The sequence below is a fragment of the Lytechinus pictus genome, chromosome 14 (genome assembly GCF_037042905.1).
Source record: "Lytechinus pictus isolate F3 Inbred chromosome 14, Lp3.0, whole genome shotgun sequence".
NCBI lineage: Eukaryota > Metazoa > Echinodermata > Echinoidea > Temnopleuroida > Toxopneustidae > Lytechinus > Lytechinus pictus.
The window spans coordinates 3,758,792-3,784,382 of record NC_087258.1 but is presented as its reverse complement, the minus strand read 5'-3'; the positions used below and the strand labels follow the sequence as shown (position 1 = coordinate 3,784,382).

The 25,591-nt window shown below is 37.4% G+C and overlaps 1 protein-coding gene across 1 annotated transcript in view; it reads left to right on the top strand.

The window, feature by feature from the left end:
• Positions 1-25,182, top strand: part of LOC129276760 (serine/threonine-protein kinase mTOR-like) — a 36,055-nt gene extending 10,873 nt beyond the window's left edge. Inside the window, exons 8-39 of the mRNA XM_064109721.1 lie at positions 1,346-1,458; positions 2,008-2,053; positions 2,536-2,669; positions 3,250-3,378; positions 3,838-4,001; positions 4,535-4,737; positions 5,419-5,512; positions 5,988-6,193; positions 6,721-6,843; positions 7,701-7,784; positions 8,321-8,413; positions 9,100-9,234; positions 9,500-9,629; positions 10,168-10,418; positions 11,964-12,050; positions 12,278-12,445; positions 13,232-13,344; positions 13,891-14,146; positions 15,070-15,204; positions 15,636-15,778; positions 16,207-16,369; positions 17,405-17,538; positions 17,984-18,062; positions 18,716-18,855; positions 19,241-19,457; positions 20,175-20,360; positions 21,247-21,372; positions 21,956-22,099; positions 22,616-22,728; positions 23,590-23,707; positions 24,380-24,709; positions 24,970-25,182. Of these exons, the coding sequence (XP_063965791.1) occupies positions 1,346-1,458; positions 2,008-2,053; positions 2,536-2,669; positions 3,250-3,378; positions 3,838-4,001; positions 4,535-4,737; positions 5,419-5,512; positions 5,988-6,193; positions 6,721-6,843; positions 7,701-7,784; positions 8,321-8,413; positions 9,100-9,234; positions 9,500-9,629; positions 10,168-10,418; positions 11,964-12,050; positions 12,278-12,445; positions 13,232-13,344; positions 13,891-14,146; positions 15,070-15,204; positions 15,636-15,778; positions 16,207-16,369; positions 17,405-17,538; positions 17,984-18,062; positions 18,716-18,855; positions 19,241-19,457; positions 20,175-20,360; positions 21,247-21,372; positions 21,956-22,099; positions 22,616-22,728; positions 23,590-23,707; positions 24,380-24,709; positions 24,970-25,182 (4,770 nt within the window). The remainder of the gene's footprint in view (positions 1-1,345; positions 1,459-2,007; positions 2,054-2,535; positions 2,670-3,249; positions 3,379-3,837; positions 4,002-4,534; positions 4,738-5,418; positions 5,513-5,987; positions 6,194-6,720; positions 6,844-7,700; positions 7,785-8,320; positions 8,414-9,099; positions 9,235-9,499; positions 9,630-10,167; positions 10,419-11,963; positions 12,051-12,277; positions 12,446-13,231; positions 13,345-13,890; positions 14,147-15,069; positions 15,205-15,635; positions 15,779-16,206; positions 16,370-17,404; positions 17,539-17,983; positions 18,063-18,715; positions 18,856-19,240; positions 19,458-20,174; positions 20,361-21,246; positions 21,373-21,955; positions 22,100-22,615; positions 22,729-23,589; positions 23,708-24,379; positions 24,710-24,969) is intronic.
• Positions 25,183-25,591: the final 409 nt, after the last annotated feature.

The following is a 25,591-nucleotide window of genomic DNA, read 5'->3' as shown; positions in this document are numbered from 1 at the left end:
AGTAAACATCCTGCTCGAGTTTCAGGTCACATGACCAAGGTCAAAGGTCATTTAGGGTCAATGAACTTTGGTCAAGTTGGGGGTATTTGTTGAATTACTATCATAACTTTGAAAATTTATGGATCTAGTTCATGAAACTTGGACATAAGGTTAATCAAGTATTAGAGAATATCCTTCCTGAGTTTCAGGTCACATGATCAAGGTCAATGGTCATTTAGGGTCAATGAACTTTGGCCAAGTTGGGGGTATTTGTTGAATTACCTTCATAACTTTCAAAGTTTATGGATCTAGTTCATAAAACTTGGACATAAGAGTAATCGAGTATCACTGAACATCCTGTACGAATTTCAGGTCACATGACCATGGTCAAAGGTCATTAAAGGTCAATGAACTTTGGCCGTGTTGGGGGTATTTGTTGAATTACCATTCTAACTCTGAAGTTTATGGATCTATTTCATAAAACTTGGGATATAAGAGTAATCAAGTATCACTGAACATCCCCTGTGAGTTTCAGGTCACAAAACCAAGGTCAAAGGTCAGTTAAGGTCAATAAACTTAGGCCATGTTGGGGTAATTGTTGAATTGCCATCATAACTTTGAAAGTTTATGGATAGAGTGAATGAAATGTGGACATGGGTGTAGTTGACAAGTCTTAAGTCACCGTTCAAATGTCATCTATGGTCAATGAACGTGGTATTATGTCATTATATGAATGGTGTTTTTGTGAATGATTATCTTACAGTAGTTTTCAAAGTTAGCACTGCTGCTATATTAAATCGCGTAATGCAGGCGAGACTGCCAGAGGCGTTCCACTTGTTTAAAGTCTTTTCTCTTGCTAATTCTCTATAAATACTAACATTCTCTAAAAGTAACAGAGCTGTCATGTGAATTTGCTCTTTTCTGCCTGCATATCGATGGCTTTTAAGCTTTGATTGTTTTTTTTATTTACATTACCATAAGAATTGCCATGGCTCAACTTACCCCAGTCCGAACTTCATGCGTTAATTTCGCATCCACACATTTCTTATGCATCCATCATGTTAAAGACTGTGACAAGAATGAAGATCCATACCTGGACTGACAATGTTGTTCTTATGTCTTTATTATATGTAAAGACGTGTGTGTGTAAAAACACTTATCTATTTCACACCCTTTTTTACTTTTTTGGCTGAAATTTGTATTTTTCCCTCTAAAAAAATACTTTTTGTATCAAAGTTGAAAACAATGTGGTGGGGTTAAGGGTTATGTAATGGGTCATCAATATATGACACCACCATAATGTTTCATTTTGCAATGTGATATTCGTTCACGTTATCTTTGGACCGAATCTACACACTACATGTAGGTCTGTCAGCAAGTGTTGAAGTTCCGCGGGAGTCGCAATCCTCTCATCCAGCAAATTCTTCTGAACCTCCTCCCAAGGCTCGCTGCATTTGAACCCAAGAAGTTTGTAGACTCGTAAGTCACCTGAAAATGTTTTATATTCACTTGGTCGAAAAGTAGTTGGTCTTTTTAGATAGTCTAAGACCACATGAGCTAGACCCATCCAGACTACTCTCAATTTGGTCTACTTGTTGTTTAGTCCCCTCTGCTTTGGCATGCTAAGTTTCACCTTTCTTCATCCATGCTCAAAACAAGTATCGAAGGAAATCATTTAAATTTACTGTATACTGGTACATCCATTTTCTTTTCATTTCAGAAAAATTGATTTCTTGTTAAAATTTTCACTGGAAGATTGAAATTATTTTTACTTATGAATTAGGAGGCAACCAGCTTTCCATAGAATTGAGACCTAATTTAACTCTGAGTAGCGATATTAACACCAGCCAGTATATGTGTAAGGTGCTAAGAGACATTTCCCTTCTGTATTAACCCATTGCCTACTGGAATCAGAAAGTCCCTGTACAAAGCCTAAGTGAATCACAGAATTCAGTAGTCAACGGATTAAGTGTTAAAGACAAGCGTATTATTATTTTTATTATCTATGTTTGTGCTTGATTATTTCAGGTATCTTGATGACACAGTCAATTACATGCTAATATCCTTGAGAAGGGTAAGTGAAATGATAATTTGTTGAATGCAGCAACTTGATAAGATTTTTGATAAAGGGGGACTCCTCCTGTGGAAAAGGTGAAAAGATCATTGAGATTTTTCAGTTGTATATTCATTCATATTGTAAATCAATGAAATGTGAAAATAATAATGCAAATTTTAAAGCTTTTTTTATTCATGATTACCATGACAAGACTTTTCTTCTTGTGGGTGTTGATAATTGGATTGTATCATTCAGATATTATGCATCGTTTTCAAATTTGAATGTCACCAATATTTAAAATTGTGGGAAGCAGCAAGAGCTTTTGCTATGTAATAATAGCTTTATACATGTATGTTTAATATGGTATTTTGATGTTGGTTTACTTGAAGTTGTGAACGAAACAATTTCTGATTTGGATGAATGAAGACGAACTTCATGTAAAGACAAGGTCCGGAAACACTATTAAATATTCATTATTTTGTTGTTGTTGGTTTTATTAGGAGAGGGAGCGTTCCAATGCATTCCAAGCTGTTGGTCTTCTAGCGGTAGCAGTCAAAGGAAACATCACAGAGCACCTGAGCAAGATCTTAGAGATTGTTCGTTCCTCCTTGCCGCATAAAGACATCCCACACAGGTCAGTTATCCGTCGAAATATCAGAGCAATTATGCCATAATTACTTATTCCAATCACCTAAAGCAAGATTTGAGGAATCGTTCACTTCTCCTTGTTATATAATGATGCCTCATATTGAGGACTTATGCAAAGAAAAATTAACCAAACCATTTTGTAATTTGTTATTCTAAACAACCAAGCACAACTTTAGACGTTGTTGACTCATCCTTACCTCATAAAGATTCTCCTAACAGGTCAGTTAGGCCAAGAAACGTTCATCAAATTATCTGAGAAAATCATTACTCAGAACACCTAAGCAAGTTTTCATAGATTTTTTGCTCATTCTTTCTGCATAAAGGCATCCCGTGAGCTGAGAAATGTTAATTTACCCAATCATTTTGGCTAAGAATTGTCACTCAAACTGGTTACTTAGAGATAGAGAAATGCAAAGCCTTGACATTCTACAAAATTCAGTAATCTGTGATGTCTAGAATATATTGGACACTCTGCTAGTAATGTTACGTTTCATGATAAATATACAACATTTTGCTATCTTGAAATTTATTCATGAGAAATATCCTTCCTCTCTTCTTTCTTTCAGGAAACATAAAAGCATAATTGTGGATCCAGCAGTGTTTACCTGTATCAGTATGTTAGCTAGAGCAGTAGGACCAGTCATCGCTAGAGATGTCAAAGAACTATTGGAACCCATGCTTGCTGTAGGTCTGAGGTTGGTCTTCAATGTCTTTATATCTTCAGAGTTTGGCAATTCAACATGTTGAGAAAAATGGTCAACTCACTTCATATTTATTGTGATAATAGTTACATTGATTTGAATCCTCAAATACTTGGATCACTAGAAGCTTTTGGAAACAAGAACCATAGCATGTTATTCAGTATTAGTCTGTATATCATATTGTGATATGTGCTGTACAAGAAATTTGAATTGCTAGCAGCTGCAGATCCAGGGTTTTTCTGAAATTGGTTCTATTTGTCACAAATATTTGTCAAAAAAAGGTCAGCAGTCACTTCTTTGGACAGAAACCACACCCCCCTGGATCCACGTCTGATTTTATGGTAGAAACTGTAAATCAAAGCTGAACTTACGTAGAGGTTAGCCCTAGGATCTTCATATTACATGTGTTGAACTTGTATATAACTTTACTTCTTTCATACCTTGTTCATTCAGTCCTGCTTTGACAGCAGCCCTCCATGACCTTGCTAAGCAGATACCACAACTCAAGAAAGACATCCAAGATGGTCTACTTAAGATGCTATCCCTCGTCCTCATGCACAAACCCCTGCGACATCCCGGAACACCAAGGGCGCTTTTATCTCCTGCTAGTCAAACAGGTTTGTAACCTGCTATTGTCTCTTGGGCTGGAAGTCACATTTGGAGTGTACTTTGTAGAAAATTATGATATGGCAGTAATAAATATCTGGAATGTCAAGAACTTCTGAAATTATCAAGAAAATAGAGATACATTGTACATGAATTTAAAAGTTAATTAAGAATCGCCAGTGACTTAGCAACAAATTTTGTTGGTTGTTTAGATGATTGCTTAGTGTTACCTTGCCAGGTGCAAATAATGTTTGTTTACTGGTTATGGATAAATGAACCAATATATGATCTATCTATGTGAAATTTACTTCAAAATTTTATCACAATGTACATGTGAAATACTTTCACCAGAGCTAACCGTCAAAAAAGAATAAAAAGAAACAAGCCAATTGGGTGCTGTAGGGCAGTTTGTTCCCGCATGAAAAAAAAAGGAAAAAAAAACAGTTCCTTTAAGTTGAAAAAATCTCCTGTAAAATCAATGAATGGAAGAATAAAATAGCCACAGAATTGGAGAAAAAAAATATTGATTTTCATTTTCCGGCAGGTGCTACGTTGTCATCGGTAGATTCTGGTGATATCACTAGTACTGTGCTAGCTCTCAGAACCCTGGGAAACTTTGACTTTGAAGGTCACTCCCTGACCCAGTTTGTTCGTCACTGCGCTGACCACTTCCTGTCCAGTGAGCACAAGGAGATCCGGATTGAGGCGGCTAGAACCTGTTCTAGCCTGCTTCAACCAGCTGTTAATGTAAGCTATTTTTGGAACCTTGTACGCTGAAATTTTTTTGTACATTGGTACTATTTTTTTTTGGTGTAATTTTATACAAACAGATATACAAAAAATCTCCATTTGGGGAAAAAATAATTCTTCCCTTGGTAGTGGGTCATCATTTCTGTGTTAATTCATTAGGTTGAGTGTTCTATTTATTGTAAAATATCTTTTATCATGGTGTTGTGGGTGATTGTATATTATCAGTAATTTATTCCTGCTCATATACAATAACAGGAAAAAAGTCGGGTGAATTGGACAGATACTGAAATAGGTAAGCTAACTTTAATAAGAGTAGCATGAAATGAGAACAGGGAAAAGGTCCACGACAGATGAATTGGACAAAGAATAAAATGGGTAAGCTAGCGTAAAGAAAAGGGTTAAGATATAGGAGTCGTAAGAAATGAAGACCTTATTGACAATCTTGATCTAAGAGTGTAGTGGGTTTCATGGTACACCATGTATCTTTCTTGGACAGTTGTTGGTCCTGAAAAGGACCATCCAATCTCGACGTTTCGGCAAGTGTGTACTTGTCGTCTTCAGGAGAATGAACTTGATATAAGACTTCCAGAGTGGAGTGAAAGGGAATCATTTTCTATTAAGATACAAAATGCTTACTGAAATGATGATAAATGAATAGTTCCTTTTCACCCTTTTCAGCTACGGAGTGCCCCACACCCAGTCAGCGCAACTAACACTCAAGTGGTAGCAGAGGTGCTCTCAAAACTCTTGGTTGTAGCCATCACTGATTCAGGTAATACAAGACAAGGAGCATATCATTAAGCAAATACTAATAGTCAATGAATTTCACAGATAAATGCATTTTTAATCCCTTTTTCTGCTACCACTTTTCTGCCTCCTTTTCTTTAACCTTTGATTTATTCTCTCTTGTTATTTCTCCCAATCAAATGTACCTTTGGAGTAATATGTGTAGCGAGTGAGTTCCAGGGGAGGGTTTTTTTTTTCATAACAGAGATTTGCTGTAGTTCTTGTTAGTCTCTCTCTTCTCCCCTAGTGTAGTAGAGTTAACCTCTTTCCACAGGGTTTATCTCCATGAATTTTATTAGTTTTAATTGATGGGTTTAAATGTTTGATTTATTTGTGTGATTTACTTTTGATAAATATGATTTGTATAATAATGTATAATAATTTTTTAACAAATCATTTATTGTCTTTGTGTTTTGTTTTTATAGTTTTATTTGAATTAAATCTGAATATATATTCCATAGATCCTGACATCCGATACTGTGTCCTTGCATCACTTGACGAGCGCTTCGATGGCCACCTAGCGCAGGCCGAGAACCTTGGTGCCCTCTTCCTCTCCCTCAACGATGAGATCTTTGAGATACGGGAGCTTGCCATGTGTACCATAGGTCGTCTCAGTAATCTTAACCCTGCTTATGTCATGCCTTCTCTAAGGAAAACACTCATTCAGGTATGCTGTCCAATGAATATAATAAATGATAAATGCTATTTGGGGTAAAGATCTTTAAATGAGTTCAAAGAGAATCTAGTCAAATGACCACCCAAGTGTTTATATGAATTAAATACATTTTTATTTTCTGAACATATATATGATGCACAGATGTACAGTATTTCCTCAACCTTAGCCCTGCCTTTGTTATGCCTTCATTATGTGGAGTGTTGTGGCCCAGTTGATTAGTCTTCGGACTTTGAAACAGAGGGTCGTGGGTTCGAATCCCAGCCGTGGCGTAATTTCCTTCAGCAAGAAACTGATCCACAGTGTGCTGCACTCAACCCAGGTGAGGTAAATGGGTACCGGTAGGAAGTAATCCCTTAAAAAGCTGTGTGCGCTATGAACGCCTAGCTTAGCCGGGTAATATAGGAGCGCCTTGAGCACCTAACAAGGTGGATATGTGCGCAATATAAATACCCTATATTATTAGTATTATTATTATTAAGGAAACACTTTATGAATTATATCATTATTACTCCCCATAGATTTTGACTGAACTAGAGCACAGTGGTGTGGGACGGAACAAAGAACAGAGTGCTAGAATGCTTGCCCATCTCGTCTCCAATGCACCAAGGCTCATCAGACCATACATGGAGCCTATTTTAAAGGTAGATGCTGATGATGGTGATGTTGTTGATGATGATGATGATGATGATAGTAATGGTGATGCTGCTGCTGGTAATGAAAGCAGTGATGGTGATGTCATAATCATGATGGTGTTGTGATGATGATGATGGGGATGATGATGATGATGAAGATGGTGATGATGATGATCAAGATGGTGATGATGATGATGATGTTGATGGTTATACTGATGATGATGATGATTATGATGATTGTAATGGTGATGCTGCTGCTGGTAATGATAGCAGTGATGGTGATGTCATAATGATGATGGTGTTGGGATAATGATGATGAAGATTGTTGCAAATTAGATACTTTCTCTTTACATCAATAAAATAGGTAGTGACACTTTCATGTATGTGCAAATGTCACTGTTTATCTAGTATAATTATGATACTCTTTGCCGGCCACGGATAGGATCACTCCTGCGCCACATTAATTTCAAGGTGCAACCTGAAGAGGGGTTTAGCATGGACTATGCTTATTCAGGTCACAATAGCCTTAGATTGGTTTATTGTAAAGCAAAGCTTTGTGTGTACACAGTACAATGCGGTGCACGCATCACTATTGTGTATGTGTGTATGAACAAGAGACTAAATGCACTCTGTGTGTATTGTGAATAGGATGTGACTTGAGTCGAACTTGGTAGCCTGCTGTATGTGACTCTAGTCGAACAAAGCGGACAAAGGGTTTATTGGTATTTTGATTAAAACCATTTTGAGAGTGTTACTTGAAAGTAATTATGTAATTTAAGATGGAAAGCATAAATCACTTCATTGAGTATTGGTCACTCTCTGTCTAGTTTACCTTCGTTAATTCTTATTTTACATTTTCTTTTCAGGCACTTGTACCGAAACTGAAGGAAGCTGACCCAAATCCGAGTGTTGTGATCAATGTTCTAGCTGCCATTGGAGAGCAGGCTCAAGTGAGTTTATAGGAGAGTGTATTGCATTAGCAATGATAACAACAATAATGATGATAACACTTAATGATAATAATTTTATTCAGTGCTTGAGGCTTATCTGTAGTGTTGGTGAATTCCCCCCAAAAGTACATGTCACTATTCCATTTCATTTACCGGTAATACTAAATTATATCAATGCATGTGCCCCAACAAGATTGTGGTGTGAACATAATAATATATAAACTAAAGATGTGTTTCACTCGATAGATTTACTGATTTTACATCAGACTTTTATTTGTGCTATCTTGATATGATGATATAGTGAAACTGAAACTTCAATGATTGGCAATAATGCATTTCGTAAGAACACAGTATATCACCAATCATTATGAAACAAAGAAATCTGAAATGTTTGTACATTTCTGACATTACACACCTATTACACATCATAAATATGCAAGGAAAGATCAAAGAAAAATGAATACAAAAATAATAGGTTGATCCATGAGGCAGTGTGTTCCCTTATGTTTTGAATTGAATGTTTGATTGTGTTTCAGGTGAGTGGTATTGAGATGAAGAAATGGATGGATGAACTCTGTCCAATCATGCTGGATATGTTACAGGACAGTGCTCTGTTACGCAAGAGAGAGGTAAGGTCTTTACTTGGTCCTCGTTACTCCAGACTCAACAAGAATTTATATGCCATACTTTTATGGAATGCTAGGCTTTATTTATATTTTTCATTATACATTGATGTTGTATTAATTATGTTGTAGATTTTACAGGACATTGCTTTGTTACGCAAGAGAGAGGTAAGGTCATCAGTCATTACTCAAGACTCAATAAGAGAATTTATATTTCACACTTCCATGGAATGCTAGGTTTAATCTATCTTATTCATAATTCATCCATGTCCTATCATGTAGAATTTGTTCCTGTATATTCTCTTTTACGCATGTTATCAGCTTCTGAATCCTTGCATCTGATTTGCTCTGAACAAATTATGACTCTTTGTTTCATGAAACACTACCAGGGCTCCGCAACACAAAGGTTTGCGATGGATTGCAAATATGAAAGAACCGCACTGATTGGTCCCTGGTCAGAATTTTAAACCAAATGCGCGTGTAACATTGATATTGATTGGTCAGTTCATTTAGCGATTGATCGCTATTCTTTGTGTTATGGGCCCCAGTACTCGCAAAGCACCATGATTACTTATCTTGAGCCAGTCCTGCTTTATTGCGCTCTCAACTTTATCATTTTTACTATTTCATGTATTACAAATTAAAAGAGTAATGAATGATTAAATCAAGTTAATTTATAATTATTTTATCAGGTTGCATTATGGACCCTAGGACAATTAGTAGAGAGCACAGGTTATGTGGTGGAACCGTACAACAAGTATCCCAACCTCTTAGATGTTCTACTCAACTTCCTCAAGACTGAGCAGTCTCCAACTCTAAGAAGAGAAGTAAGTATTGCTCTTGATCCGTTTCTTAAAAAAAAAACATGTGAGAAAAAATGTTACCACATTTCATGGTTTGATACAATAAATTTGTAAAATATGTGATAAGAAAAAGTAAGAAAAAAATTATTCGGACTGCCTTTAAATGTTGCATTAGTAGCTATTTCAATTCACTGAATTTTTTCTCTAAATCAATGAAATTCATTTCTAAATTACTAGGGAATTGTCTCTAAATCACTGTATTTGTTTCTTCTTTATGTTCTGTATTTAGACAATCCGAGTGCTAGGACTGTTAGGGGCATTGGATCCTTACAAGCATAAGATCAATCAAGGAGTCATTGATACCACTGGAGATGGGGGAGCTACCCAGAGCATGTCTGATGCTAAATCACAAGAGGGAGGTATGAAAACAGTTCATTTTCTTATTGCATCAATTGAAGTTTATTAGAACAATAAATTCATGAGAGAGTATTGACAGTCATCGGTAGATATCACTTTATCACCATATATCTAGATCTGGAACATTTGCATAAACCCAACTCTATGAAATAATGTGAAATAAACTGGAAATGTTCACACTGGACGTTACCAACACAAATAAGCACATATGGGACAGTGTTTTTTTTTCATTGCTTGGAATAAGATCCGCCACCTGGTTGGAATGCCATGTTTATGCATATGACATCATAATCTCATAGCGCCCTCCCTCAGAGGATATAGGAATACATGTAAATGGAGTTGTCAGAGATGCACCAGCTGCAGATGGAGGCGCGATGACATCCAATGCATACGGTCTATTACATATTTTCTGCCAGAATCTCTTGGCACATAATCTTTCATGCATAGTTATTGTACCCTTCTCCCAATCTCTAGCATTTTCCCCTTTTACCATGAATTGAAATGATAGAATACCATTCCTAACTGTTTGTTTTGACCCAGGTGAATCGACTGCCAGCGAGATGCTAGTCAACATGGGGAGTGCATCCCTGGAGGAGTTCTACCCTGCCGTTGCCATAGCAACACTGATGCGGATCATGCGGGACGGCTCCCTGGCCAACCACCACACGGGCGTGGTCCAGGCCATCACGTTCATCTTCAAAAGCCTTGGAGTGAAATGTGTCCAGTTCCTTCCTCAGATCATGCCCACCTATATCAATGTGATACGCACTTGTGATAACAATACAAGAGAGGTGCTTGCTTTGCTTTCATGTAGCAGTAGAATATTACATGAACAGGGGGTGTTTCACAAAGATTTAAGTGTGACTTAGAGTCGCACTTAAATGCCTAGTTGCGCGCGGTATAAAAAGCATGACAGTATTGGTCAGATCATGCAAAGAGGACGCGCACTACTGCGCGTTGATCAATAAGATTGCGCGTTGCATTTCAGATACGCATCAGCATTTAAGTGCGATTTAAGTCATACTTAAATCTTTGTGAAACACCCCCCAGGGTTCCCAGCCCATCAGGGAAAATTATTTTACTTTTTTCTAGTCAGGGAAAAATCAGGGAATTGAATAAGAAAATACCTCAAATCAGGTAAAAATGCATCAAATGAGGGAAAAATCAGGGAATTTTGATCGGCCCAAAAGTCGAAAGCACAGCAGTCAGTCAGACTGTTATATTTTGTTGCATATCAAAACAACATCCATTGAATTACTGGTTATGGTAGTTTTTTAGTGTAGCCTCTTTGACTGCAGTACAAGTACTGGTAGCTGTAGCACATGACCTAAATAAGGCCTCTAACTTTAAATATGATTACATGTATGTACACCAAAACTGGGAATGGGTTTGAATAATTATCAGGGAATTTTAAAACTTCACCAGGGAAAAATCAGGGAATTTTGTTTTCTTGAAAAGCTGGGAACCCTGATGAATGAAACCCCTGTAGGAATATTACTTTAAGCTATCAATGATTATGAGGTAACATAACATTTGCTCCGGTCTATTTTATATCTCAGAGGGCATAGGGTTAGAGGTAGGAGTGTTATAGATTTCTTAGTTCAGAATATAAAGATTAGGATTAGTGTTTATCTAATATTTGAGGTCAGGTTTTATGTTTGGCTTAACATGAAGATTTTACATTAGAGCAATTGCAGCAGGAGCGAATGTAATTGAACCAATTATGAAAGATACTTGACAAAATGTGTATTAATAATATTCTTTGCTTGCAGCACTTTTGATTGTGAATTGTTAATATTTTCCAATATTTATGTTGCCTCCTTTAAAGTGCATATAGTTCAAATGCAGCTCTATGAGGTATGCATATATCTCATTGTTCATGTGTAATAAGTTTCGTACAATACAAATTCTTTTCCCAATGTTTGCTGTATACTTTTCATTTTCCCCATCTAATATGAAAATTGATATTATAATAGATCACTGTGCAAAAATATGAAATTTCACTTCACAACATTTATCTGTCTAAGTGTAAGATGGAATTTTTCATGTACAATGTAGGTATTTGGAGCTTCTTTGACCAGTTCTATTTTCTATTGCAATTCTTGGTTCAGCAAATTATATTCTCTCCATGAGAGCAGACAGCAATATCTTTTAAAGTCAGAGACGGCTCACCTTGTATTTGTGACTGATATTTGGAATCGATTTCAAATAAGTTTTTACAACACTCCCTTTATGTGTGCATTTAGTATTTGTAAGTACAGTGTAGATAGCCTGTTGAAATTCAGTGATAAATACATTGACTTGATTTCTTTTTTCGCTTCGTTTATTTTTCACAGTTCCTGTTCCAGCAGCTTGGGATTATGATATCAATAGTGAAACAGCACATTAGGAACTTCTTGGATGACATCTTTGACCTTATACGGGTGAGTCCTCATTTGTATAACTTTGCCTTGCTTACAATGCTGGAAACTGAACGATATCTATGGTGGGAAAGCTAAGAGATATTGCTCTATAACATGTATTTCCTGTGATTTTCATGAACGCTAAATGTAGCGTCAGCAAATTAGAGTCCCTTATGCATTTGAAGTGACAAGTCTCCTCTGCTTAATTAGCACCTCTGATAGTGGTATGTGATTGTTATTCTTCTCAGGAATTTTGGACAGTGAACAGTCCTCTGCAGAACACCATCATCCTACTAGTGGAACAGACTGTCGTAGCCCTAGGAGGAGAGTTCAAGCTCTATCTACCCTGCATCGTACCTCAGATGCTCAAGGTTTTCATGCATGACAACAGCCAAGGGAGGGTTGTTACAACCAAGGTAAGTCCCCTAAAGTTCATGGACATAGCTTGGTTCCCCTCATATAATCATGTGCTTTACTTATAATCTGACTGGAATACTCCCCAGGGAGTGGAGGATGTGCACTTATTGTGTGCGGGAATGACTGATTGTATCCGAAGACCAGGGTAATAATATATCTGTAAAGCGCTGTATAAAAACAGATTATTATCATTATTATCTCAATTCATTAATCTTTTCATGAAACAATTGACAGTAAAGTGGAATTTTGGTGATGAACACCATGGGCATTTGCATTTGTTGAAAAACAGGATTGATGGAAGCATCCTGAAATCCTTTCGTTCCTTGGCAAAATATAGGTATATAATTCACTAAAGAATGGCAAAAATTACTACGGTAGTTACCATTGTAATGAGTAGGAATGATAAGAATACATGATCTAAAAGTTGCATTCTGGGTGTTGCCTTGATACTTTGTCTTAAGCCATTTCTCTGGTACAGGTGACAGTCATCACCTGTGCTGGCTTGCTTCTGTTGATTTTCGTCAACACTCTGCCTGAACAACGGGCCTATTCAGTTGTATTAGCCACAAACATGCTCCAATCTGATACTGTCCATTTTTGTTTGTCATGCACAGATTTTGTCTTATTTATATTTAATTATTATTTCATTATATTCTTATAGTAAATTGTCATTGTTTTGTGGTTAACCAAATCACCTTTGAACATAATCTAGCAGCCCTAGTTCTCTTCACACACAGAGCAAAGAAATGAGAATAACTTTCAATTTGATTTTTCCACATTTACAGCTGTTGAATGCAATGCAGAAGTTTGGAGCCAATCTAGATGACTACCTCCACCTGCTTCTACCTCCAGTGGTCAAGCTTTTTGATTCTCAGGAACTCCCTGTCTCAGTCAGGAGGTGAGTTGATTCCTCATCGTCATTAGTTTCCCATTTGCTCCTCGTGTCAGCACTATACTATTGTTAAAATTGATCAATACATTTTCAATATTATCGCATATTGGAGTTGTCTAATTTTTCATGATAGTGATAAATAATCCTGTATAAGGGAAAATCCGGAATCCTTTGACGTTCAGAACATTCTTGAGTCACCATTAAAAATTAAAACAAACAGACTTTTTGAATTTCACCAACAGCCATTTACAGAGGAATAAATTAGCTGTTGAAAATTTCATTTTGTGTAACACATTTTATTTGCGAAGCATTGTCAGCGCCTCACAAAGACTAGCGTGAATACTCCACAGGGAGTGAGGAATGTACATACATCGGATTCGGGAAAGACTGATTTAAGTTAATATTTTGGATAATAATAATCTTTAATAGCTTAGATTCTTTATCCTAGGCAGCTTATATGTTGGGTTACTTGATTATTAATGATATTTTTCCATATTACAAATAGAAGGCAGTCACTGATGTTTCTTTTCCACCTTTCCCTTGCTCCCTCAGGACTGCTCTGGAGACTGTTGATCACCTTAGTGACAACCTGGACTTCATGGAGTTTGCTTCCCGCATCGTCCATCCCTTGGTTCGTACTCTGGACACCACGCCTGACCTACGGCCTGTTGCCATGGATACGCTCTCCTCCGTGGTTCTCCAGCTCGGCAAGAAATTCCAGATCTTCATTCCGATGGTGAACAAGGTCCTGGTGAAACATCGCATTAATCATCAGAAATATGAGACGCTGATCCTCAAAATCCTGAAGGTTGGTCTACCGTATGTGATATGAATACATTGTACATTGGCTAAGGCAACATGTAATCCCTGTACATGTCAGGGGCTCCACGTTACAAAGAGTTTCAAAGGGTTTCTGATAAGTTTAGCTTGTATGTTGTCTTTTAATGCAAATGTGGACTGAAAAGAAATTGATATTGATCTGAGAGTTGTGTAATCCAATTTGTGGCATCACATGATAAAATCCATTGTTACGTTGATGGTGAATGAAGCTTTGTGGTGTAGTGGTACATCAGAGGGTCGTGTGTTTGAATCCCACCGTGGCCTAGCGTCCTTTATCAAGGTGTCAATCCACAGTTTGCAACTCTCCACCCAGGTGTTAAATAGGTACCCAGTAGGATGCAAAAGCCTATGTAGTATGCCTAGCAATTGAGTCTTGGAACTCTTGTTGGAATGCCCCCAAGGGAATGGAGAAAGTGCATACTTTGTGTGCGGGCATGCAAGGATCTGATGACCGGGATAATAATAATTACAATGTAAAGTGCTTAGAAACAAACCGTAATAAGCACTATAAAAATGTAACCATATTATTGTTATTGTATTATAAACTGAATTCAAGGATGTAGCCATACAGATTTTCCACCATAAATTCACATTGCTGACCTGTGTAATGAAACAAATAATGCACAGGTTTGAATTTCTGATGTTAGTATTGATACAGGCATCTCTGCTTTTCACTATGTTACACAAAGGTACTATTGTACATTGCTTCTAAAGTTATTATGACATTTCCAAAACTTAACCTTGGTTAAGATTTCAATGTTGATATCACAATATGGTCAGAGTTCATTGACCCTTAAGTGCGCTTGATTCCTAATAACATTCTCATAACTGTGCATTATGTTTATAACATACCACGCCACTTTTTCACATCATATGTACTGATTTGATCAGGGTACAACGATCGCAGAAGATGAGCTGTTGTTAATGAGGGCTAGGAATAAGAGAGCAAGCTCCAAGGAAGACAGCTCTGCCATGGAACCAATCACTGTTAAGAAGCTTCCTGTCAGTACAAGGAATTTACAGAAGGTCAGAGGAATCATGTTGTATTAAAAAAGAGACCATTAGAATCTGCCGAATGATTTTCCCCTATTGAAACTGGTATCACAGAACCTGTCCATAAACACATCCTGCTCAGATAGATCAAAGAATTTTGGCTATTGTCTGCATGTTACTGCTTAAATTTTACCCCCAGCTACATGTATTGGTGTGAGCCTTCGGTAAGATCAGTCTCTGATAGTACTTTAGTAATACTATTTCCTCTAAGCCATGATAACTCTTACAGGTAGTATGTATTTGATTATGTGGTATTGATCATCATTATTGCCATCGAAGTGTTGTGCATCAATTTGAATTTAAAAAATTATAACAAATGATTCTTTCTGAAGGTGTTGCATCAATCTTAAGATCAATTTCAAACTCTATATTTGTTTAAGAAATAGCCACTGTTATATTTTCAGGCTTGGGCTGTGACTAGGCGTGTCTCTCGAGATGATTGGATGGAGTGGCTACGTCGTCTTAGCATCGAGCTCCTCAAGGAATCACCATCCCATGCTCTTAGGTCATGCTGGGCTCTTGCACAGACTTATAACCCTCTGGCAAGGTAAGATATACCCAGTTTTCTCTCTCATCTTAATTCTAAGGCCTACCAATGTCAATGGAGATCTTTGATGCACGATTTATCAGAAAGGGGGGGGGGGGCATCCATATACTTTCTCCAAAATTGACCAGCCCCAAAAAGATGAATTATCACTACCTATATGGGGTATTTTTCAACATTGTGGCATGCAAAAAAGACAGAAATGTCCTCTTTGCCGACTTGGATCTTCATCTGAATGAAAGCAACAACCAATCATGGCGCCCAGAGTTTGTACAATGACGCAAGTTGACAAAACGGCCTGTAACAAAGAGTGGTTCGGACATGGTGGATGTAGCTCTCCATCTCAATTCTGTTGCTGAATGCTATATATGTTGCTGAGCCATAGTCATTACATTGCGATTATGTATAATTACCATTGTTCTCACCAACAGAGAATTGTTCAACGCAGCGTTTGTTTCTTGCTGGTCTGAATTGACTGAGCAGGATCAGGATAGTCTTATTCAGAGTCTTCAGAAGGCTTTAACCTCTCAAGACATTCCAGAGATAGTTCAGATCCTACTCAATCTGGCCGAGTTCATGGAACATTCAGACAAGGTAAGAAGTCTGTCATAAATCTATTTCATGTAAATCATGTATGGCCTGGTGCCCTGGGTCTGCACACTGATTCTTTCCTGATCCTTTTCTGAAGACCCACACAACCACAAACTTTACACCTGCAGTTACATAGACGGATATTCATTTAAAAATTCGACTCAAAACGGTGGACAAATATTGAATTTCAGGTATTTCATATAACAACCTCAGAGTGCAGCCTTTCTCATCAAAATCTGAAAATGACTGGCCAAGGTTTTTTCCAAGAACGTTATACGTTTCTCTCAAATTTTTATGAGATTTTGGCACACTCATAAGAATATAAGGAACAGTATCAAGTGAACATTTTTGTGTGAAATTTAAAAGTAATTATGTGTATTCTTAGTTAAATTTTTGGTACACAGACATGGGGGCCCCTTCATACATGTAATAATAATACAGAGGATATGATGATAGTGACGTATACAAACGTTAATCAACATATGTCAGTTGTAGCCTGGTTTAGTGAAGCCATTTAATCATTCCCAGAATCTACCTGATTCAAACCTTGATGTTGAGAGGAACTTATTTTTGTCTTGCAAATGTACAACAGGCCTTGAATGTTTATATTTTTAGGGCAATGCCACTTTTCTATAGGTCACATTGGATATTCCAGTATAAATGGTGAAAATGAAAAAGGGTATTACAAATCTAGAATTGCTTGAATTGTTTGGCTTCTGTATTTCTTCGGAAGACGACAAGAACACACTTGTTGAAATGTTGAGTTTGGATGGCCCTTTTCAGGACCAACATGTGCCCACGGAAGAATACATTGTGTACTGTGAAACCACTATACTCTTCTTCTTTGCCATGGAAACCTTTAGAAGTTACTTCTGTATTTCATAATTTAGAAGGAGAAGTAAACAGAGATGCGATAGATTTCTTTAACCTTCATGCACTGGTATGTATTCTTTGCCAGTCTTATGTACCACTGCATTTGTCTTACATTATATGTTTGAAATCAAAGATTTAAACTGTTTTTGATTCACTTTGTTGTAGGGTCCCTTACCTTTAAATACTGTGCTGCTAGGTGAGAGGGCATCCAACTGTCGAGCCTATGCCAAGGCCTTGCATTACAAAGAGGAGGAGTTTCACCGAGGACCAAACACCGAGATCCTTGAAGCTCTTATCAGGTATGGGCGCAAGTTGCAGATAGAGTTGTATTAAAACTTAACTGAACTAAAATCAAGTGCAAGTTCCATATCCATGCTTCTTATTGGTTGAAAGTCAAGTTGAGCTTGATTTTTTGAGAATTTTGCATTTGATATATTACTTGCAAGTCCTAGATCACCTTCTATGCAACATTTTTAACTGTATACATGTAGCAGCAGAAGAAACAAACAAAAGCGCTTAGAAACTAATGTAATAAGCGCTATATAAATGTACATTATTATTATTATTATTATTATTTAAAAATTACATTTAATTGTATGAAGAACTTTGTGCTACAGAACAAAGGATATGAATGTTATTTGACTTGCAAAAATGTTGTGTCACTGTACTTTCATTAAAGCCACTATGCACTCAAAATAGTTCTGCTGTTGCAATTAATTGCTACCTTTGTTTTCACCTTGACAGTATTAACAACAAGCTTCACCAATCAGAGGCAGCTACTGGGGTGCTGCAGTATGCCATGAAAAACTACAGAGCTGAACTGGTAAGTTCAGACGATCCTTTCATGTTATCAGGGTGACACGTCATTTGCTCCTGTGACAATTGCTCCAGCCCTAATTTGGTCTAAGATGTAGGGTTAGGGTTTGGGTTGCAATAGGGTTTTATGTTAGGTTTAGGGTAGGATATAGTGTTAAATTCAGGGCTGAAGTTGGTCATTGATTAGTGTGTGAAATTTATAGCGGAGCAATTGTCGCCGGAGCAAATGTCATGGAACCATTAGCAGTTCATGAATATTAAAGATTCACATGAGTAATACTCATCGGAATCAAGTAGTCATAACAATGATTTGCACAATAATTAGAATGATAATGATGTTTTTTGAATGGGGATGATGCTGAAATGATAATTGCATGTTTCATAATAATGATGACGATAATGAGTATCATGATGTTGATGGTGATGATGATGACGATGATGGTGATAATGATGATGCTGATGGTGATGATGGTGGCAATGATGATGATGGTGAACTTTTCATTTCATTTCATTTATTTCTTTATGATGATAATGATGGTAGCGATCCAGGCCATTGGCCTTGGCTTGGTCCGAGTCACATATCAAAGTTTGCAGAGAAAAAAGTGCTTGTTACTAAACACCCGTGACCTTAGAACCATATTTAATATAAATGTCTTACAGCAAATTCAAGAGACGTGGTACGAGAAGCTCCATGATTGGGACAACGCCCTTACAGCTTATGAAAAGAAACAAGACCAGTCACCAGATGAGTTCGATCTAACCCTAGGACGTATGAGATGTTTGGAAGCTCTTGGAGAATGGTAAAGTTTCTTTGTGTTTATGAAGTGTCTTTGATGAGTAGTTTTTGTCTTTTTGAACTGAGAAGAAACAAGATTGATTTTGATCTAACATATATGTTGAATGCACTATTACTGATCAGTTCTTTAGACCTCTATTAATAAATGCAAATATTAATTGTATGTCATAGATATTCATGAATTTGCTCCAACTATTAAGGAAAATGGCACACAGCTTGAGAGTCTGTAACAGTAACATAGATTGAGGACTTTGAAAAAATAAGAGTATCTGAAAGCTACTTTATAGGAAACAATCCTTATTTTCAGGGAATTAAAGTACTTGTAATCGGCCTCATTGCATTGTTGTTTCCTATATGTGTAATTCAACCTTTCCTCTGTTTCCTATTAGGGGTCAACTGCATAACGTTGCCTGTGACCGATGGCCTCTGGTACCCGATGAAGGCCGACAGCGAATGGCGCGGATGGCCGCTGCTGCTGCCTGGGGTCTTGGTGACTGGGACAGTATGGAGGAATACACATGTATCATTCCTAGAGACACCTATGATGGAGCCTTCTATAGAGCTGTGCTTGCTGTCCATCAGGATCACTTTGGTCAGGCTCAGCAGGTGTGTACTGCATTCAATTGCAACTAAAACAAATCAGTTGCAACTCCCAACTGAGTGACGTGATTGCTTGAAAGTCAATTGTATCACATAATTTGAGCTTCTGATTGGTAAAAAAAAAGTTGTGGTTAATTTTGGGGAATTGCATTTGAATGCCACTCTGCATGCAGCTGGGCCCCAGGGCCCTGTTTCATAAAGTGTTCTAGCTAAGAGAAGTTCAGGGATATTGTTGAAAGCTACTGAAATCATGTTAGTTTGATTGCCTGGTATGAAGTTTGTAATAGAATTCCCCCATTTATTATTCAATTCGGCCCAGATTCTCTGTCAGTTTTTTGACAGAAAATCAGTACACATTATTTTTTTTGTCCTTTTTAAAATCGTGGCGGCTTCTTGATATTTTTTAGATTTTAACTGGTCCTGTACAAACATATACCATAATTTGAATGTACACACTTCTGAAAGGAGTCTAGGATCAAAGGGGTTTTCAGTTGTGAAGCTGTTCTATAAGTTATGAGAAAAGCTCTTTTTAGTCAAGTTAGTGCCTTGCTATTGAAAGGTATCGCCAAGGCTTGTTATATTCTTGGCGCAGAGTTGACTGCCATCAAAGGAGAGAGCTACAAAGTCCTGGTGTCACAGTCCTGATTAATTTGAATGTAATTGTAAGGCTGGGCTAATTTCTTAGCAAAATTTCACATATAATTTTGTGTCTTGTTCTTGCAGTGCATTGACAAGGCTCGGGATATCCTCGACACGGAGCTGACTGCTATGGCAGGGGAGAGCTATGACAGAGCGTACGGAGCCATGGTGTCCGTCCAGATGCTTTCAGAACTTGAGGAAATCATCCAGTACAAGCTGGTTCCAGAGAGGCAGGACATCATCAGGGAAATGTGGTGGGATCGGCTCCAGGTAAGATGAACTCATTATCATGGTAGTTTTGTCATCTAATACTCCACTTGTATAAATACTGTAGCACTTATCACATCAGAACAACATCTCTAAGGTCTAGATGGGTATATCATAACCCTGGTCATTGGATTTTGACTTAAAAGTTTAAAGTGTAATCACAATTTCCACTCCCAGGGGAAATTCCAACAATGAATAGTCGAGATGCTCTAATTGATATGCCAAGAATATTGACGTTTGCATCCAGTAGGGTACTCATTCAATACCTGGCTTTGCCAAAGGACACTAGTGCCTTGGTGGGATTCGAACACCTGACCATCTGCTTTTATATGTGTTTTAGAGGGCTCCATGACATTTGCTCTGGCGACAATATCTCCAATGGAAAATATGGACGTTAACTTAAAACATAAAATATAACCTCATAAACTGTAATAATTATTTTTACATTATTCTGAACCAAAAACTCTTATTACAATCCTAACTCTATCCCTATTCCCTCTCAGATATTGAGACTGGAGGAAATGTTGCAGGAGCAAATGTCGTGTCACAGTTATAGAGAACTGCGGTTTCACCGGAATGTTAATGGCAAATCATGCCCAAATGGAAAGTTGATTTAGAATATAAGAGACAAATCAGAGAGGCAGATAGAGGAAAGTTTGAACAAAATTGGACGAACAATAAGAACGTTATGAAATAGCAAAAGTTTAGAAGAAGTTGCAATATGGGATTTCAAATTGGATGTATAAATGATCTCACTATCTGTGGCCGCAAGTGCCTGAGAGTAAGCTGAAGAATGTATTTTGCTGGTAAAGCAAGTCAATGACTCCACTCATATCACTTTATTTCAGTTATCTTCAGTTCTCTGTTTTCTCTTCTATATTTTTCTCAGGGATGCCAGCGGAATGTAGAGGATTGGCAGAAGATCATCCAGGTTCGGTCTCTTGTGATCTCTCCCCATGAAGATCTGAGGACCTGGCTCAAGTATGCTAGTCTCTGCAGGAAGAGTGGTAGGATGGTGAGTGTATCTTGTTTGAGATATTTGCTCCTTCTGTGTTGGAAGATAATCAACTGTGCCAAAATGAAAAAGAAAAATAATACATGATCATCTTCCATAAAGCTAAATGCAATTAATTGCAAAGAGTAGTAATGTCATAAAAAGTACTCAACATCAGGGTCAATTGTCACAATATTATTTTAGTTCTTCACCTTAGATCTAGTGTAAAAATAAAAACTTTATTAAATTGTGAAATCTAAGGTTGAAAGCGAGCATGTTAAAGATTGACATGCTGAAGATCAAAGGAAGCTACATCATACTCCTCTATTAGGTTACATGTAGATATTGTGCACATTGGCATACATTTATGTGCATGACATTGCAAAGGTCATTGCAAAGGTATTAACTCACTTACATGTATCTCCTTTCATCTGGGGAGTGTATAATGAAACAAGTAGTGATTTTCAATGACAAATTCATTCTATGTTAATCAGAGTCAAGGATTACAGTTACTGTAGCTCTTATTAAATATGCAATGAATACTTTGTTTCATAAAATGTTCACCTGAACCGATGTGTTAATTTTGATCTGGTATGATTTCTAGGTCCTATCTCACAAGACATTAGTGATGCTCCTTGGAGCTGATCCATCGGTCCAGGAGGCGACACTGGAATCCCTTGCCCCTCACATCAAAGATCCAAGGGTCATCTTTGCCTACATCAAACATATGTGGAAGGATGGCATCAGGGTGAGTAGTAGTCATGGTGGTAGTAGTGTGATGGTGACTATGGTTATGATGGTTATGATGGTAATGGTGGTCATGGTGGTGATGATGGTGATGATGATGATCACGACGATGATGACATAGGCGGTGGTGATGATGATGATGGCGATGGTAATGATGATGATGATGGTGATGGTGATATTTATGATGACGCTGATGATGATGATTATGATGATTGTGGTTGTGGTGGAGGTGGTGATGACGATGATGATGACTATGGTGATCTACAGTATTTATAATGAGAAGAATATATTTGTTGATTCTTTAAAAAGATGATGTTCTCTTACCTAAAACTCCTCCTAACTTCTTGCTAGAATTTTATCCACTCATTTGCAGAATGACAAAATCCTCCTTCTCAAAACATCTGACTTGAGAATAAAATGGGCTCTATCCCAGATAAACCATTCAGTACCAAAGTAGGGTATTATATCTTGATTAGGTCGTGTCATACTCCATTCTTCATCTTTCTTCACTCATCAGCCGTTAGCCTTGTCTCAGCTGCATCAGTTTGTTCAAACCACCCTCACCCAACATCCATTGCTGACACTACCCAACGGAGAAGAGAATCCAGATCTGCACAAACTTCTTGCAAGGTACAGTAATAATACTTCATAATGATTATATGAAAAGCACTTAGAAACGTAAAGTATTTAGCGCTATATAAGTATAACTATTATTATTATTATTATTACTACAAAATACAAATAGTGAATACTTATGAGTGGGATGCTACATATGTTTGCATTAGGTGAAAGAGTGATCAATCTACATCAATTCAAATATCAGAGTGTCTCACTTAAAGGTAAAAGATAGTAGTTGCAGCAAATAATTATTTCATGAAACAGTCTTTAAAATCATGTTTAAATGCTACCGTATTATAGGTCTAGTTCTGGTACATTGAAATAAAATCGTGTTTGTGAAATCATGAAATCTTAGCTGAAAACCGATAATTCTGATGATTACTAACACAAAAGGGTGAATGTGGGACAGTGTATCAGTCTTGTTCATGAAAATACCTGATATATTATGGAATTATGTGCTTATTTTGCTAATTTCTCAGCAATTACACATTATTTTCAGAGCCATTTTGCACATATTTATTGATTCTTCCATGTTAACACCTGGGTGGTCATTTTATTGGATTCTGTTTTTGAGATCATTACCACAACTGGTATTTATCTTAAACTGAATTTTTGTATCATTGAAACAAAATGGATTATTTGCTATTTATTTTAACAACACCACTATATATGAAATCTTTGCAACAATCCTGAAAAATTAAATGATTTTACTGAACTCACTATCTTAAATGCTATAATAGTTATTCAGTGATATTTTGTAACATTTATGTGCCTGACTTGCTGAAATATACAAGCTAAAAGTGGAATTTCAAGAGAAAAAATACAAGTTATTAAAGCTCAACATGTCTTGCACAATTTTTAATCTCTTCTCAGATGCTACTTGAAACTGGGTGAATGGCAGCAAAGCTTAGAAGGTCTCAACCAACAAACTGTAGAACAGATCTTAGGCTACTTCAGACAGGCTACAGAACATGATAGGGACTGGTACAAGGTGAGATTCTCATTGACTTTGAATTAATCACTCCTATCAAAACGTTACAAATTGTAACCTTTTACATCCTATTGATTACCTTGTTTGAAGCAAAAAACAAACCAAACCAAACAAAACACATATGGATATAACACACACCATGAATCTGGTAGGTGTTTCATAAAGCTGTTTGTAACTTAAGCATGTTTTTTGCGAACAAATGATTGATCCTTTCTCAGAGGCTAAATCAGCATCACTGAAATATTGGTGTATATCATGTACCACAAGAAAGGATCACCAGTCTTTTGTAAAGTTGCTCGTAACTTACAAACAGCTTTATGAAACATCCATATGAACCCCTTTAAACTAGGGTTAACTTTATTGAGAAAAACACCAAAAGTGGAAAGGGAATTCCTGAAACAATTCATTCACAAGTCATTTTCACTGACAAATTTGCTCTCAGTCAATCAGAACTTGGTAGCTTATATTATAAGTCAGTAAAACTATTTGCTTTTTGAAATGCTAGCCAGAAGTCATCAGGGTTGAACACTGTTTCTCCATCAGCTACATGTATATGGAAAGAAATTGTGTACCTTGATGACCTATGATCAAATGCATCCCTTCCTATCTCCTTTGATTGATCTTTGAGAAGTCTTATTATCTTGTCACTTAATGTACTGTTCTATCCTCTAGGCATGGCATTCATGGGCCTTTATGAACTATGAATCGGTTCTCTACTACAAGCAGCAGAGCATACAAGCGAGTACCACCCCTACCACCACCACTACTTCCACACCGACCACGCCCGCTGGCGGCACCACTGCCGCATCCTCGCCTGTTACCGACCAGGGGCTCCCCTCCGCGACTCCAGCCGCACCAGTCTCTCCCGGAGTTGGCACTTGCCAGGCGGGTGACGTGGGCGGGGAAGGGGAGGGTCCGAGCACCCCTGGGTTGGGAGCAGGCGAGGGTGACATTCTAGGGGCGGAAGCGACCACGCCCTCCTCCACCACCCAGCAGCCACTGGTTAGTTGATGTTGGATTCTCTGAAATATATCATTCTCCTAGTTAATTATGAACTATGTGGGCATTGTGGCTGAGAATCGAAGTAATAATAATGTTTTATTGATAGAATGTGTTTTATTTTTTGTATGACATTGTTTTGTGCTCTGAGAAAGTCATCTCTTTTAACTGTAATTCAAATTCCTCCCAAGGAATAATTATTTGCCCCCTTCGCATATTTGCAAGACAAAAAAAATTAATGTGTGTGCAAATTTCCCTTGCAGAATATCTATGTCCAGAAGTATGCTGTACCAGCTGTCCATGGCTTTGTGCGGTCCATCTCACTGTCCAGTGATAACTCCCTCCAGGATACCTTGAGGCTACTGACCCTTTGGTTTGACTATGGTCAATGGACAGAGGTCTACGAGGCGCTGACCGAAGGGATCAAGACATTGCAGATCGACACATGGTTACAGGTAAGACCACTTGATGGTTAGTGACTGGAGATGTACATGTATGGTGCGACAAAGTGCAACAAGATTTTAGCATTCAGACATGGTGAGACAATTGTGGTTGGCCTTGAGTCGGGAAATAATAATTGTGCTTTGTATCCTACCAAAAACCACTAGATGAGTTTTGCCATTAATATTTAAGTTAAGCATATATCTGCTGCTTCAAGTAGCGATGCCACTTTTTAGGCTGAAATCCTGAATTTAGGCCCAAGCAATTAAATAACATGTGAAAGGAAACATGTTTCTTGTGTACAAAATCTTTTATTCTAGTTGATTTACGGCTTTCATGTCAATTCTAGTATCCCTGGTAAAGTTCCCTCACATTTTTCCAAAGTTGCATGGAAAAAGTAATTACCTTATTCTCATTTCATTATGATTTTTACACGATGTCAAA